The 17,309-nt window shown below is 34.4% G+C and overlaps 1 protein-coding gene across 1 annotated transcript in view; it reads right to left on the bottom strand.

Moving 5' to 3' along the window:
* Nucleotides 1-15,062, bottom strand: part of LOC129807735 (transcription factor atoh8) — a 31,446-nt gene extending 16,384 nt beyond the window's left edge. Inside the window, exon 1 of the mRNA XM_055857187.1 lies at nt 14,669-15,062. Coding sequence (XP_055713162.1) covers nt 14,669-14,744 — 76 coding nt within the window. The 5' untranslated portion in view covers nt 14,745-15,062. The remainder of the gene's footprint in view (nt 1-14,668) is intronic.
* Nucleotides 15,063-17,309: the final 2,247 nt, after the last annotated feature.

The raw sequence follows: 17,309 nt of genomic DNA, 5'->3' as shown, positions 1-17,309 counted from the left end.
GGATCAGATGTTAGACCTCACAAGTTCTCAATCGATTTAAACCGATTCATAAAAAACTCTAAAGATTGCCCAGTATAGCTTAAGAGTAACAAAATTGGATTTCGGATAAAAATTAGTTATCGGTTTTGAACCGGATCCTTACCGGTTCGGACTTGTCAGAAGAATGTAATGAATGTAGCGCAATCTTCAAAAATATTGATGACAATATGTTGTCCTGGGCCCCGAAGTAACCAATTATCTGCTGTCAGGAGCCCAGAACTCGGAGCTTCCTGCTCCCCATTTTACGATCAAACTACGACTGCCTCTATTTACCTCTCGCATTCCATTTCTCTCACGCTGTCATGAAGGGAGATGGCACACAACTTTCAGATTAATGACCATTAGGACTATTGTAGAAGAACCGACTCCTACAAATAAATCTATCTATCTAACCGGTTCATTACCGGTTCACAACCGATTTGAGCCGATTTATAAATCACTCAAAACATTCTCCAAAATACCTTATGAATAATATAATTGAACTTCGAATAAAAATTAGCTATTGGCTATGAACCAGTTATAACCGATTGGAATCGGTTCAGGCTTGTCAGGAATTTCAAGACCTTTGCAGCGAGCCCAACATGACCCATTCAGTTGAGAAATACGTTCTCCAAAGCCTATTAAACCTCTCATCTTGAAAAATCGTTTTTAAGAATGATTCAATGATATTTTTTCATATGTAGACGAAAAGTCCACTTGGGTAATCTCTAAAGGGATGACTCACAAGTTAATACAAGAAACGTTTTTAGAGAAACCGTTGACGTTCCGAGAGACATCTATGATGTCAGTTCCATTCAACAGACGGTTTAATTATTGGGAAGAAGCTAGTGCTAACAACATAATAAAAGAACCATAAAAAATCGATTTTATTAATTTAGTACTCAAAGGTTCTAATGGCTTCGGCTCACCTTTTAGATCAGCAAAATTTCATAAAATCAAAATTCACATCCATTTATTTCTCACATGTTTTGCATATGTCTATCTCATTTTTTCAGTTTCTAAATTCGATTGAACTAAACTGAATTTGTTCTGATGTTTAAAAGAAGAAGAAGAGTGTGAAAAAGTGAGGTAGACATATGTAAAGCGTGCGAGAAAGAAAGGGATTCGAATTTCGATTTCATGAAATTTTCCTGACTAAAATGGTGTACAGGAGTCATAAATACTGAATTCCAATGAAAAATGGAAAGGGAAATGATTTTACTGAACCTGTTTTTTAGTACATGACTGTTCTCAAGTGTTTCTGCATTATCGACTTTTCTATGTATTGGTTCGTGTCTGTGTTCCAAAACTATAAAACAATCGTGACAGGAACCACTACAAACGAAAGTCGATACTGCAAATGTATTTGAGAACAGTCATGTACTAAAAAAAATGTGTAAAAGAAATATTTCCCCTTTTCATTTTTCATTGGAATAGCACCATAATGTAAGTATCATCTTTTATGGACGGTTGATACTAAAGTTCTCGGATCTCTTGCCCCGGTCACTTCGCTTCAGTGTCCTAACGTGCTACTTAGGTATACTAAAATATACCCCATACTACATTTTTTTTTAAGTAACACACTCCTCACGGATAAATACGACAATTTGTCTTTTTATTATTCGTCTGCTATTGCAGACGCAGACGCTGCAGAAATTCACACCCGCCGAATTCCAAGTCTTGGGAAAACCAAGTGCGAGACACATGAAGACGGGCGATGAAGTGAATGGTGAAAGAAGGTCAAAGTGCCATGGAGGAGTCTGGGACCGGGGTAAATGGAGATGCTGACGAATTTGGGCAGCACACGAGATGAAATGTACCATCTCGAAAAATTAAATGTGTGAAGAGCCATTTCGGATGAATTGCAATTGTTATTCGGCGCCAATATTGGTAAACCATCTGGAAATGTTAGTAGGAATGCTTTTGTGCGCGCTTTTTTCAGCGATAAATAAACAGATGGTCGCGGAGAGATTCTTCGAGTGTTTTTTATCTAAACATATGGCAAAAGTGACTCAACAAAGAAGAGAATGCACTGACGGTTTTGACCGTTTTGGCAAAGAATTAGTAAACGCCTAAAATGGCAATAATGCCTAAATAATCATATTCAGAGCTTAATGCTTATATAGACACTTTCCTTAGGAATAATGCCTGAGATAAAAATAGTCTTTCCAATATATTTATTTATCTAAATTTTATAAACGCCTAAAAATTCAACAATGCCTAAATTTATTTATGTTCTACTTCTACCTTTGAGTCATTGAAATTTATCAAAACAGAATACCGCCTAAGTTTAGACCGTGGTTCATTGCTTATCTGAAGTTTAAAATACATAAACGCCTAAAAATGTAATAACGCCTAAACCAAATTCTAAGTGATAATTATTCTAGAGTTTTATAAACGAATAATATTCCTAAGGAAATTAATAATGCTTACACAATACCGGACTTAATCTTAAAATAGATCTGATAAATGCCTAAGAAGGAACAATGCCTAAATCTACGTTAAGCGATGAGTTAGTTTAGAGTGCCCGGGTGTCTTTAAGCATCTAAAAAATGTTGAAGATTTCACTAAAATGTGTATGGAATGAAAATAGTTTTCTTCCACATTTGTTTATTAGTAAACGCCAAAAAACCGGAAACAATGCCTAAATCTTAAGTTATAAATTATCGCTTGTTATAAATTATGCTTTGGTTTTATAATTTGGTTCCTTCTGCTTAAAAGCAAATTATGTACTGTATTTATCAAGAAAAAAGCCATGTCCAACTTGTAACACTATGTCCAACTTATATCACTTTACCCTAAATGGTCTTAAAAATTAATTATAAATAATAATAATAGATAAGGGAAATAAAAAGTTGTTTGTTCTTAAGTTTAAAATTCATAAATGCCTAATAACTCAATATTGCCTAAATAGATTGGTGATTATTGAGAATTCTATAATTGTGTAATTATAAATTGAAAATCTTTACTTAAAATGTGAATTGAAAATCTAAAGAATAATATGCTCCATACCTTTACTTTATAAATGCCCAAAATTTACATTAATGCCTAAATTTAAAAACCAGAAAAAACGTTTTAAGTAAGTAATCTAAAGTGCTAGTAAATTAGCAATAAAATAAAGCTAAAATTTATTTAAGATCGGGCAGCTATGTTGCGGAAAACTCATCTTTTCTTAAGAATCAATAAATGCCTAAAAATAAAAATGTCGTAATGTGCAGTAGGATAATGGTATAATGAGAGAATAATGATTCGAAATGCTTCTGTCGAGATAAAATCATCATGAATCCGCAAATAAGAAATATTCCATCAGTGCCTTAAAAGTGCAACAATGCCTAATTTTAGGCATAATTTATAAATAACTATGGAACATAAATTTCGGTAATTAAACTTTAAGCCGTTAAGATTCTATTATTGCCTCAAATTTTCCATTCTGAAAATTGTTTAATTTAAAGTTATTGTTTAATAAAATGCTTTGATGTCTCTTTAAATCATTTTAGTTCAATATCTGCTACAATGTCTATTCAAATTTCAAGCGACAATTTGAAACTTGTGTGAATGGGGTAAAGAGCGTAAATTTTCTTTTACGACTGAAAAGCGTTAAAATTCAGCAGGAAAATTTCCACAAGAGTATTTTGAAGAAAAACCATCGTGAGATTCCTTCTATTTTTGTTGTGATTTCCCGTGAAAATCCCAAATGGAGGCTGCTGTTAAAATTCTTTTTCCCCTTTACTTTCGGTAAAATAAAATCGAGGTGATTGGTGTACCATAAAATAGATCATTTGGAAAGTGCATATGCTACCGAGTTGTCCCCCCTGAGCAAAAAAAAATAGGCAGAAGCCTCACTCTGAGTCTGAGCTCCAAAAATACACCACATCTTGTGTCAGATGGAAAAGTGTGAGAGCATCTGGGAGACATTTTCTTCATCTTCAATGACGGCAATTAACATTTTTCCTCAACTTCCACATTTGACCCCGCGCACAAGTCGTAAAAGACAGAAATTATGGAGTTTCTTTGGGGGGATTTTCCTCATCTTGTTTGCTCTTCGATCTCTGACGAATTCCTATTCATGCTTCTCCCGTCCCCTTAAGCTTCTGGGCTGAATATCTCTCCTCCTTCGAGACTTTCCAATATCATTAATTATCATAAATAATCGACTTGCTCAAATGTTTTGGGGCGACTCTTTCATGACGATGCGCATCTTGGATATGAGTCACTTTTGCTGAACTCTCCAGATGGTCAATGTATCTTCCACCCCCGCAGAGAAATTGATGCCAAGTCGGAGGGATTTAGTCGGATGTGATATCGCAAGGGGACTTAGAATGTGATAAATGTAACTTTCCTTTGCAAAAATCTCTAAATACTTAGCGGTTTTACGTTTAGGCGTAAATGAAAAGTTTTAGGACATAGTAAAGTACTTTGGTTAAAAGTTAAAACGTATTGAACAAAGTGCTAAAACATTGATTAGGGAAATGTTGGCATGGTTCGCACAGAGTGAACCTTTAAGCAACGCAAATTTTCTCTTTGTTTGCAAGTTCGTCATTTCTTAGCCATAAGATAGATCATAATTAAGCTCATGAAACGAAATGAGAAATGGTAGGTCAGCTTTCTGCAAACAAAGAGAAAATTCGCATCGTTTGAAGATTCACTCTGTGCGAAGCATGCCTACAGTCCCTCATAATGAATAATCTGATATATACCATTTTTTATTTCGTTTATATAAAATAGAAAATCATTCCATTTTTTAGGCAATAATGTTTTTTGGGTATTATTAAAATAAGAATCGAAGGATTCTGAGTTTTGAACTAATTCCATTAGTGAGATTACTATTATTAATTTATTTACAATATTTAGTTTTTTATATCTTAAATATCCAAAACAGAGAAAACGCCTAAATTTGGGCATTATTGAGCTTTTAGGTTTACACAGCTCTCTTCGATATCCGGCAGACGGGGGGACAAAATGACATTTGGGTTTTTTGAATCTGATTAACGGTTTTTCTATTTTGCACTGTGTGAAATTATTTATTTACAATATTTTGTACCACAGTATCAAGAGCTTTGATAAAGTAAAAATATAATAACATTCTAATTCATGCTGGACAAGCTGCATACTTAGTAAAAAAAAGTTTTAATTCATGAACCTTCAGTGTTTGGCAACTGTCAGCCGGATTTCGAAGTGCCGGATAACGGAGAGAGCTGTGTATATATACATGTAACAATACATTGGAAAATACCTAAATTTAGGCATTATTCTATAAAAAGGCTTTGAAAATCCTAAAATATTAAATAAAAGAAGGTATACGCCACATTCTTTTTTGAAATAGTATTGAAATTATATTAAGTCTATAAAAAATTAATTAGGTATTAATGTTACGTTTTAAGCATTATTGATGAGATATACAATTTTCCCCTTTGAATTCATGTGAACTATTTTAGCATTATTTTAGGTATTGTTGCTTTGAGTTTGGCAGGAATTTAGGTATTTATGTCTTTGTAACTGCTCTTTTAGAAAATTGAACTTCTGATTTTTTTAAAAATATATTTCTAAACCTGGAACTAACAGCACTAATTTTTAGTCATTATTACTTTTTAGGCGATTTTGATTGTGACTTTTTTGAAGTGCAGATTACTTCAAAAAAGGGTTGAATTAAATTTTATTTGATTAGAGAATAAAAACAATTGATAATTATCGGTATCTGTCATAGTGTTTGGGTATTGATGCCACTCTTCAAGGGATATTGTAGAATATGATGGATACTAACGACGAATTTTCATTGATAAACTTATCGATTGGGCTTTTATATATATTGCCAACCTTCCCATTAATTATTTTCTTTTTTTTATATATTTTTTAAACAGTAATATAGATAGGTAAGATGTTTCCTTAAAGTGTTTAGGCATTAATGTCAATTAATTAGGCATTAATGTCAATTAATGCAATTTAGGCATTAATGTCAACTCTTCTAAAGTCGCAATAATGCCTAAAATGTTTTTATTAAAGATAATATTACTCATAACACTACATGGCGTATTTGATTTAGTGTTTTGAAAAAAAAATCAAGGCTTATAAATAGAATAATGCCTAAATGTAGGTCTCTTCAAATAGTTGCTAAACAATGAATGGTCATGTAAAAAATTATGTCACATGTAAAATTATGCATCCTAGGGGAAACTGGGGCAAAATTCGTCAAAACGGAAATTTCAATATTAACTATTTTCTAAAATAAAAGAGACTGAGGCTTGAAATTTTTATTATAGATAGCCTTCATGAACCTTCTTAAACTTACAAAGTTTCCAGGGATTCGAGGAATTTTGGAATATTTGGCTTACAGAAAATATCAATACTGATTAGCTCAATTTAAGCACATTTCTCGTTAAGATAGAGAAAAATTATCTTCGAAAAAGTTGTAGAGGAATAAATTTCCTATAAGAATATGTCTATTTGATATTTTTAATGTTTGTGAGAATATAACGTCACAAATTATCCGAAGACTGACAAAATTTGCCCCAGAAATTTTGAGAATATCTCCACAAAATCGACTTTTAGAAAATGATTCGAAAATCACATTTCTTTCGAGATAGAGGAAAATAGTCTTCTGCAATGTTGTAGAGCAGTAAATTTTCTATAAGAATATGCTCATTATAAAACGTTTAAGTTTCCTCAGAGCTCGTGAAAGAATAAAATATGCGTTTTGACAAGTTTTGCCCCAGTCTGCCCTATAGATGATTGGCATATACACCCTGTCAAGGAGTCTCCCACCGTTTTCACACCGGTGGTTGGTCATCAACGCTAAAGCGGTCTTCAGACCAGAGGTTTAACCCAGTTCCCGAAGGTCTCAAAATCTTATATACCGAGCGATTTTAATGCTTTTTAAAACTTAATAGGTCATTTATCTTTAATAATTTAATTCTGAATATAATTTTTCAAAAAACTCTGTTTGATAAGAAATTAGAGTAGATAAGCCATATGGCTAAGACTTAGGTCTGAAGCCCGTATAAGACGGCGGTGGCCGCAAAACGCAAAACGTTAATTAAAAGTACTCGAGTGTAAGCACAATAAATAATGAATATTGAATAAAAATAATAAAATAAGCCTAAAATTTCAACAATGCCCAAATTTAGGCGTTTTTCTCTGTTCTGAATATTTAAGGTACTAAACGTTTTAGATATTTAGTTCTGACATTTAGAGCATCTTAAATAATGATTTAGTATTAACATGACCATCTTGGCTTGAATGAAGGTGTGTCCTAGATCTCAAGCTGAATTAGTTTGACGGTAGGGTGGATTTTATGCGTAAACAAACCCCCCATGGAACAATTTCCTTGTTTTGATGAAATGCTTTTCAGAATTCATCAATTGTTTGTACACAAAATATTCCTTGAAATCATTCAAACATCTTCAAAAGGCTTCTCTTGTTTGTTATTTATGAAAATGAAAAACACAGGTGTAAACATTGATCTCTGCACAGGGATTTTTCTTGCAACAAATCACTTCTTAGAAAAACTTCCCCTTTTGGTCTCTGGATGATAAATTAAAAAGCAGTTTTCTAAGTCAAGAGCTCAATTTACTTTTTTTTCCTCTCGCCAGAGGAAATTGTATTGCTTTCCTTAGGGTAGTACAAGAAAAAAAAGCTCAGTTTTCCTCTTCTTCGGAAGTAACCCATTTGCTCCCTCGCAATTGGTTCAAATTATTCAGCAGGTGGCAAAGAGGCATTTAGTTGAATTTCCTTGGAACGCATTGGTTAGCAAAAAAAAAGAAAAGAATGAACCTCCGGGAATTGGCGGCGGAGGTGGTTTATGTTTTGTCTTGCCACTTCCTCCACAATCACGGCCTCTTTCATCGAATTACTATTCCGTCTGCATACCGAAATTTATATTTTATTGGCGCCACATGCAAATGAGCCACTCATCTATTATGGATATGTATTCAATTTTTCTGCTGTTGGTCGCAACTTTTTTCTCTGGTGTCTTATCCCTGGGCAAAGTGACACCGTGCTAACACACGGTGCACACTCCATTATCTCATGTTATCATTTCCATGAGATGGAAAAGTGGTACCCTCACCCAATTCCTCAGCTCTAGGGATGTTTTCCTCAAGTGGTTCCTTCACTCACAGCTCCCAGATTAAATTTCATTGCTGTGCGCGCGCTTTTCACCATCATTTTCACGGTACAACTGAGTGGGAAAGCATAAGAATTCCCTGGTATTTATGTTGGCGCCATGTGGCTTCAGCAATTCCTCAGATGCTAGAGGAATGGGGAAGATACTTTTGAGGACATACCCCTATATACCCTCAGTGTATTCTTCCACAATGTCCTTTCTGCTACTGACAAAATAGCAAATATCCTCCACCGACGCCACTTTTATGACTTTAGTGACTCATTTATCTCAATGCATTCCAAATACGAAGGTTTCGTATGTGATTTTTTGGCACATTTCACGCTTTTAGCAGACACACGCCAAACATGGCCAAATTCATCGAACAATGATCTTGAGGAAGAGAGAATGGCCATTGACAGCCATGTGTCAACCACCTCAATGTGGGTGGTTAATGCTTAAACACAAAAGGCTACTTACTATTCCCAATAAATTGACCAATATTGTGAGGGTCATCCGGTAAGAGGCTGACCTAGTGCTCAAATAACGGTTATCTACAACATTTTTGAATAAACAACCCGTATTCACCATCTTTAGCAACAATGCCTAAAATGTAGCATTAATGTCTAAGCTCAAAGTGTCATTGTGCATTGTTAAACACTCTGCAAATGAGACAAATTTGAAAAATGTAACCGTTACTCTTAGCAACAACGCCTAAAGTTTGTTATTAACGCCTAAAAGTATATGTCGTACTTGCATGGGAAACAATACTATTGCTTATCCTAATCATGAATACAAGGATTATTGCACCAAATTTTACATAATAATATAAAATGTATCTAAGATTTGACTACAATGCCTAAAAATGACATCAACGCCTAAACATTGATGATGATATTCTTAAAGAAAGTGTTGCATAAAGAATTCAGAATAGAATTTGGGTTCTGATAATGACACAAACGATTTACTTATAAATTCGCAAGCCGCAGAAAGAACACTTCGTAACAATGCCTAAAAACTGATATTAAAGCCTAAGCATTTTCATGTCATATAATCCCTAAATAACACGTAGTATAGAGAATTTCTGGTTTAATAATACCATAAGTGACTTACTTACTAAAGTGGCAAGCCACAAACGGAACTCTTTGTAACAATACCTAAAAATTAACATTAACGCCTAAACGTGTTAATATTACGTAGTTCTTAAAGACACCTAGTAGTGAATTTGTGGTTTGATAACGACAAAGACGACTTATTTTATACAAAGTGACAAGCTGCAGACAGGACAATTAATAACATTTAATGCCTAAAAACTGATGTTAACGCCTAAGCGTTATAATGTTACATAGTCCTTAAGTAATACACTGCAAAGAAAATTTGGGATTCGTAAATAGAACATGCGACTTACTTACAAAGTGGCAAACTGCAAATGGCACAGTTCGTAACAAACAACGCCGAAAACCTGATATTAACGCCTAAACATTTTAATATCATATAGTACTTTAATAAAACTGATATAAGAAATTTTTGGGTTTGATAATGCCGCAATAATTTCCTTTCAAAGTGACTAGTTCTAGATGGCACGCTTCGTAATAATTAATGCCTAAAAACTGACATTAACGCCTAAGAATTCTAATGTCATATATTCCTAAATTCAATCTAGCAAAAAAATGGGGTTCGATAATGTTACAAACAACTTTCCTACACTTTGACATGCAGTAAACGGTAGGTTTCGGAATAATGCCTAAAAATTAATATTAACACCTAAGCACTTCAATATGATGTAGTTCTTAAAAACATCTGGTAAAGAAAATTTGGGGTTTGGTAATGATGCAAATAACTTATTTACAAAATGACACAGTTTGCATCAATGCCTAAAAACTGATACTATTGCCTAAACACTTTAATAACACCACTATTTTTAAATAATATCTGGCAAAGAAAATTTGAGGTTCGATAATGGCACAAACAACTTACATAGTAATTGTCATGCATTAAACGGCAAACTTCGTAATGATGCCTAAAAACTAACATTAATGCCTAAGAATAAAATGTCAAACAGAGAAGTGACAGTATTGTGTAGCTTACATCTCAAACAATTTTTCCTGGATGATATTTCTAATTGTAAAATTATGAATATAGTATTTTATCGTATATATAAGTTTAGGCATTATTAGATATTTGGGCATTTATATGTTTCTAGCGCGCCGAAAAAACTTTTGAGTTTATTAGATGTTTTCTGTCATTGTTTAATGATATAGCAAATAATACTAATGCAAATTAAAAGCTAATTTAAAAATGAAAAGGCAACCGAAAACCCCAAATTGGCAACCTACGTAGTTTTGGAGATATCTCGTGAAACGTGTACGAAAACAGGGAAAAATGTATACTAAAACTGGTCGCATTTTTCAGAGGTAATGTCACCCCCCTGTTATTACATATATTTTTTTTGTTCTAGCGATATGGACTAAAATAAATTAGGCATTGTTGTAATTTTTAGGTATTAATCAAATAACTGCCTTTAGAACTAGTTAAAAGAGAAAACAACAATTTCCACTCACAATTCTAAGTAGAAAACAATTGTGCAAGAAAGTTAGAAATGTGCACCTGAACAATTACACCCAATTATCAATTTATCTACAATTAAGCAATTTGTCGCAAGACAAATTGTGGCTTTTCACCCATGTGTTAGCCAGTAAATGAGGTTGATCTTGTGGTCAGAATGGCGCTAAGGAAGTTGATGACAATATTTTTTGTGAGATTCTCAAGAAAAGAATCTGTCTACAAGTTCCCTTGAAATGACAATGAGTTCGAGGAAGTTTTGTGTGTGAAAATCTCATGGCAGAGAGAGATGTCCATCGAGGTGAAGAGTGTCATTCAACGCGGAATGAGATGAGGTTGGAAGGAAATTCTAATTATGCCACAAGATAAGACTGAGTGACTCTGTTCAATGCTAGACTTGGCAATTCTTGCAAATTATTCGTCACACTGAGAATAGTCTTACGCATGGTGTTCATGGGCAAAGAGAGATGTTGAAAGCCCGTTGGAGCATCACTAAGTCACAGGTGCAAGATTCCGTGCAAAAATTAATAATTTTATGAGTCACGTCTTCATCTCACGATTCACGCCTTGTCAGAATTGTTGAAATATTTGCTTCAATTGTTGGGGCTGTTCAAAAAAAAAAAACGTACCAACGGGTGTCTCGCGAAAGTAAACATTAATTTTCTCAGAAAGAAAAAAACATTAAATTGTGGACAGTGTCTGAGTTAGAAGATGCTCCCATCATTTACGCGTGGACTGTACCATAAAATATCGCGCCTAATAGAATCTGGCCACGGATGATGATTTAGAATTTGCTAATTTCATAACGAATCACCTCATGACGATTTACACAAGACACTTGTCATGAGGAATGAGATTAATATTCACACATTTAGCCCGAGAGCTATAATCGAGAGATTCTAACTCTTGGGATCATCCCTTACTCCTCAGAATGAATAATCCTAGGGATGGGCTTTGACATGTATTATTATTCTTTACAATGGGTTTGGGGTAGAGAATTCTGCTCAAAGTTATCAATTTTTTCGTATTATTTTGTCTATTTCAAGTAGAAAAAAACATTTAGTCATTATTGTAAATTTTAGGCGTTATTAGGACAACCGAAATTATTTAAATCTTAATTTTACACGGAATAATTAAATCTTTTTAAAACTCCTTGAAACAAGAGCCTTGTAATATTGTTTGTTAAAAGTATTTACAAGATACTATTTTAAGAACTAAAAATAATTAATTTACGCAAAGATTTAGGCGTTATTGCATTTTTAGGCATTATTTTTAATTTTGGCTTAAGAACTTGAATTATTCGAGACCTAGGTTTGGGTAATTATTCATATCTAAGTACTTATATACAAAATTGTAATAGTTTCAGCTTCGTGTCTAATTTCAATGAATTTTTTTTTAAATTTTGAGATCAAAAACAGTTTGATTTAAATGAGAACAGTTAAACCGAAATTCAGTTTAAGGTTAAGGTGGGATTGAACTTGGTCTTTTAAACAATTATTTCTTAAGATTGATAAGTTTAAGTATTCATATTCAGGTTAGCTTATTGGACCGCTGTACCGATTTTTCGGAGGGTTTTTAAGCCCCTGCTTTTTTTTTTATAAATATATCCCCACATATCCCTCTCTATAACCAGGTCTCAGGCCGTAGGCCTATCATGACCGAAAGCCTACGCAGTTAAACAATTTTCACTAACTCACAATTACTAACATAAAAATAAATAAATAACATAACATAAATCTGAAAACTACCCAGTTTTAAGCACTCCTATGAGTGATACTGCCAAGCTTCGAAGGAAGCCCCTGCTATATCGCTGTACTTAATTTACGATACTTAGCGTAGTAACGTTGATTAAGAACACTGGTAAAAATGAAAGGATCAAATTAGATTATACTCCATCCTTTTCAAAAGAATGGATCATATTTGAACCTTTGAAAGGATCACTAGTGTCTCTTGAAATTTTGTATGCAAATTTATCACGTTAGATTATGTTTTATCACGAACATATTACTGATATTATATTTCTCTCATCTTAGCGAACATCATAGATGACTTTATCACTGTTTTTGTTCGCTTTTCCCGGAGGTTAATAAGTGTCAAAACAGGGACAGGGTTGGATCATTTTGACCATTTTATTTTTACCAGTGAATGGTCAGAAGCCCATGTACAGAGGATAGTCGGGTTCAGGCCTAACGCTCACTCAGAAGAACGGACAGGAATTATCAGATTCGGAAATGGAAACCGTCTTTTGGAAGAACCCTTATCTTAATTCTAGAATTCAAGGTCTTGTAGAGTTGAGGTCTCTTCAGGCATTAGGTTCAGTACATGATTTGAACCATTGCGACTCTCAAAATTCGATTTTAAACTCTTAATCTTAATATTAATCTAATAGTCTTTGATTAGGTGAAGGAAATTTATATAAAGGACCTCTTATCGGTGATTCAAAGCCCTTAGTGCACAACAGTTTACTGGGAAATTTTCTCAAGTAAATATTCTTGAGGATCAGCCTTAGTCTATTTCTGACTTTATACGGGCTTCAGACCTGAGACTTAAGCGGTCTTCATACTAGAGGCTTAGCCCAGTTCCCGAAGGTCTTAAAATCCTAAAGAGCAATTGATTTTATTGGTTTTTCTGAATGTAATTGATCATTTCTCTTTAATAATCCAATTTTAAGTTCAAATTGTCTAAAAATTCTTGATTGATAAGAAATTGCAGATGTTAAGCCATATGGCTAAGCCTTAGGTCTGAAACCCGTATTAGCCACTTGGCATAAGTGCTCTAATTTTACAAAATCAAGATTATTTGGAAAATATAATTTAGGATTGGATTATAAAGGCCAAAAGATTTATTAAATTCTGAAAAGACAACCAACAAAATTTGTTACTGTTTAGGATTTAGAGACCTTCGGGAACTGCGCTAAACCAGGGGCCCATCAAGCCTAATAAAAAGTGAAGATATTTTTCACTTTTCCTTGTAAAAACGTTGCAGCTATTGCACCGCGACTTAAAGAAATTTTCTCTTAGTTCTTGTACTATTTCGGCGAGCATTATGAAATATATATTTTTAGATAGCTTTTAGTGCACGATTTCGAAATATATCAAACTTATAAGTCAATTCTCTTTAGGAAAAAACTTGCCAATAGTCTTCAGTGCTTCTGTGCAAAAACGTATGGAAAAATGAAATGTTGAGAGGTCCCTGGCTAAACCTTAAATCTGAAGACCGATTTAGGCTCTTAAGATTTAGCAGCTTCACTAATGAGTTTAAGTCTCAAGCCTGAAGCCCGTATTACACTGCACTTTTTGGATATTTATTATTTTTTTTAAATTTCAAACCAGGCAATATTGCATTTTCAGATCACCACTTGGGTTGTCAAAATATTTAGAAAAGTTTGTCGTGAAAGATCTTAAAGCAATAAACCATTAAACCTGTAAGGGTAATAAGGGATATGCAAATGACCTTCTGAGAAATGGTAAAATTTCCAATAAAATCCAGTCGAACTTTATTGCAAAATGCAAAAATATCCTAAATCTCAAATAACTCAATTTTCTACAACTTGGAGGTATAAAAAAAAGACCATCCCAACTCTGACCATCATCAGCATAAAAGCAATCTGTTCGACTCTTGCTCCTTTTCACAGTAAATTTATTCGAATCACTTCACGCAAGAAGATGGATTTATGGGTCTCATCTCTTTGCCATCCCGCAAGGCTCTTGTGGTCACAGGTTCGGGCTCGTTTTTTTTTCTTCTTTATCAATCGTCGGAGCTAAGAAAGAATTTTCACACGAAATCTCACGTGGGTGCAGGAGTGAAAGATGGGTGGATGGGGTCATATGCCGTCCAAATGAAATGGATCATTGAAATTAATTCATTCCTCAGGCGGTATTAATCTTTCTCGCCTCAGCTATGAATACCTCTGTCACACAAGATTCTCAATATGATTTTTCTCTATGGGTTCTGATGAGATAGGGGGATGGGTATAGGGGGGGGCGGTCTTACCTTTGAGAAAGAGTGCAGATAGTTCTGCTGCGGTTAATTTGGCGTAGGTTGGATCAGATGGCCTTGCTGTTGTCATATTCGGGATCTGGATCACTTAATCCTCAAAATGATCAAAGATTCACTACCACGTCACTTGACTTAATCCTTGGACTTTGGGATTCACCATCAACGGGTTTCACTAATCTTGATTTAATCACTCTTTTGCGGTATTAGAGTACTTTATGGTTTTAGTTAAAACGGGGGGTGTTTCTTTTGTAAATTGTGGTTTTGGGAAATCAATCGCACAAGACACCCAGGTTTTTCCCCCAAAAGAAATAGCGTCAATCCGTAGGATGAGAACACAGATTCGGAAGAACGTTTCTGAACTACCGCTTTCATCCGTTGCTGAATTGAAACTGAAGTAGCTGAGTATCGTCAGAGAACTTCTTGGTCGAACTTGGTTGCTCTCTCAGTCTCTCATTCTCTCTCAGCTGAGAGCCGTACTGAATCCAAAAGATCAATGAGAGTGAATGAGAGAAGAAGTCATGTGGGACGAAGATAGGGAATACTATGTGAACAGATGTGAGTGCCTGTGATTAGTTTCTGGTGAATTGGTGAATCATATGGTGTATAAGAATGAGTGCAGCAGAGAGAGGGAGAGTCAGTACACTTGTTCCGAAAGCATTCAACATTCTCTTGGGCTCTCGCTCATGCTCTAACCTAAGCATATGTGCAAGTGAGAGGGCACTTCCGGACAACTCTGGGCATCAGAGCGAAATGTAACATGACACAGCTGGCGCCTGTCGCCGGCCTACGCAGAATAAAAAGTGTTATGTGAGAGAAGTTTATGGTGTTTTTTTCTCTTGCCATCCACTTCTTCGGGGATGCAGCACTTCTTTCAAAAAAACCAGATACATCATCTCTCATTAGATCCATGGGAACATAAGCCATATTCCAATGGATTCTGATGGCCCCCAGGAAGAGATACTGTCCACAACCCGTGCCTTCATGCACCATGAACACCTCCATTTCCGGAATTGGCGGGGTCTCACATTTTTTTTTTATCTCTCACCAACTGTTCCTTCTTGGCCGGAGCATTATGTCACCCAACAGAGAGATGTTCAAGACACAATTGTCGACACTTGTTTGCGATAATTGGCACATTTCAAGTAGCCTCTCCCCCATCATTGGGCACTGCATCTTGTCAGGTCCGGCGCAACATAGGAAAAGTGTCAATCGTCAAACCATCAGTGATTCCCTTGAGAAAGTCAAGGCATTTCGACATGTTTCTGCAGCTTTGATAAATTTCCCGCCAAACACGACTGTGAGTCAATTGGATGTGAAATCATGGTTTTTTCCCACCCATAAGCGTTACAAGAACATCTCACTATTGCATTTAAAACACGGTACCAATTAACACCAATTGATACATTCTTAACATCTAACCGGAATAAGCAGTAAATAATGGATCTAAACAGAATTTTTGGCAAAACATTAGCAAATTATAGCCTATCTCCTCCATTCTCGAAAACTATGACTAAAAACATTTTGGGCGGCAAAAACTAATTTTGATAATCGGTAAAAAGCCTAACTAAATATTTAGCATCTCAGATGGTTTCAAGGTAATTTAAAATGTTTTGATGACTATATTTAATTTGTAATACCCGGTAGGGGATAAGGGATAAAATCAATCCCTTAACAAATTATGAAATGTTGAGCCATGTGGATGAACTTTAACTCTTTCACATCTTTTGAGGCTCTGCGTACTTAGTACACTGAGAAAAATAGATTTTTTTTTAATTAAATATTTAATATTTATTTGAAAAAATTCTGGGTAAATATTTGAAACTAATGAATTTTCTTTCCAAACAATGGTTAAACTTTCACTTCAAATGAGACCACCATCATTTCAAATATTTTTTCATTTAAATTCGAGTTGAAATAAATTTACTTTCAGTACAAATGTACAGATATTTGTATTAAATATCCTAGTTTTCAAATCAAATATTATTTGTATTAAAAATAAAAATAATTCAATGGAAATAAAAATAAGAATATTAAAATTAAATGTAACGTGGTATGTTGTCAAATTTAAAAATTTGCTTTCGTTCTCGTGAGTTCGAGCATTCCGCAAGGCTAGGACGCTTTGTCATCTCTTTTTCTTTCAAAATAATATCTCAAAAAAAATATAAAAAAATATCTTTACAACAATTAATGTAGTAATTCTTGAACTTATCTTTTAGTTTAATTGATCATCCCGAAGGCAATCATTGCAGATGTGGATTCCAAGCATCCATGGTTGATCACAACCGTTATTGACAAACTCACGGAATACTAATTTTTCCAATCTTCAAAACTTCCACCTACGAGGAATTAAAGACTTTTATTCACGTGAAATTGTGCAGTATTTGTTTGGAAAAAACAGCAGAGCAGAGAACAAGGAGCTCATGGGAGAAAATCTGAAAACGCTACTGAATGAAGGCCATTGAACGAGTAAGTTTCTTCAATACCTACCAAGAACCCATCAAGAACTACCAAACCTACCAAGAAACACTACGATTTAACTTTGTTGAATTTTAAGTTTATTAACAAATAAAGAGAAAAGTTAAAAAGAAAAAAAAGTTTTTTATTGATGATTTTGTTCGGTATTTAATTTTCTTGT

This window comes from Phlebotomus papatasi, chromosome 3 (assembly GCF_024763615.1).
Source record: "Phlebotomus papatasi isolate M1 chromosome 3, Ppap_2.1, whole genome shotgun sequence".
NCBI lineage: Eukaryota > Metazoa > Arthropoda > Insecta > Diptera > Psychodidae > Phlebotomus > Phlebotomus papatasi.
This window is presented reverse-complemented; position numbering and strand designations above follow the sequence as displayed.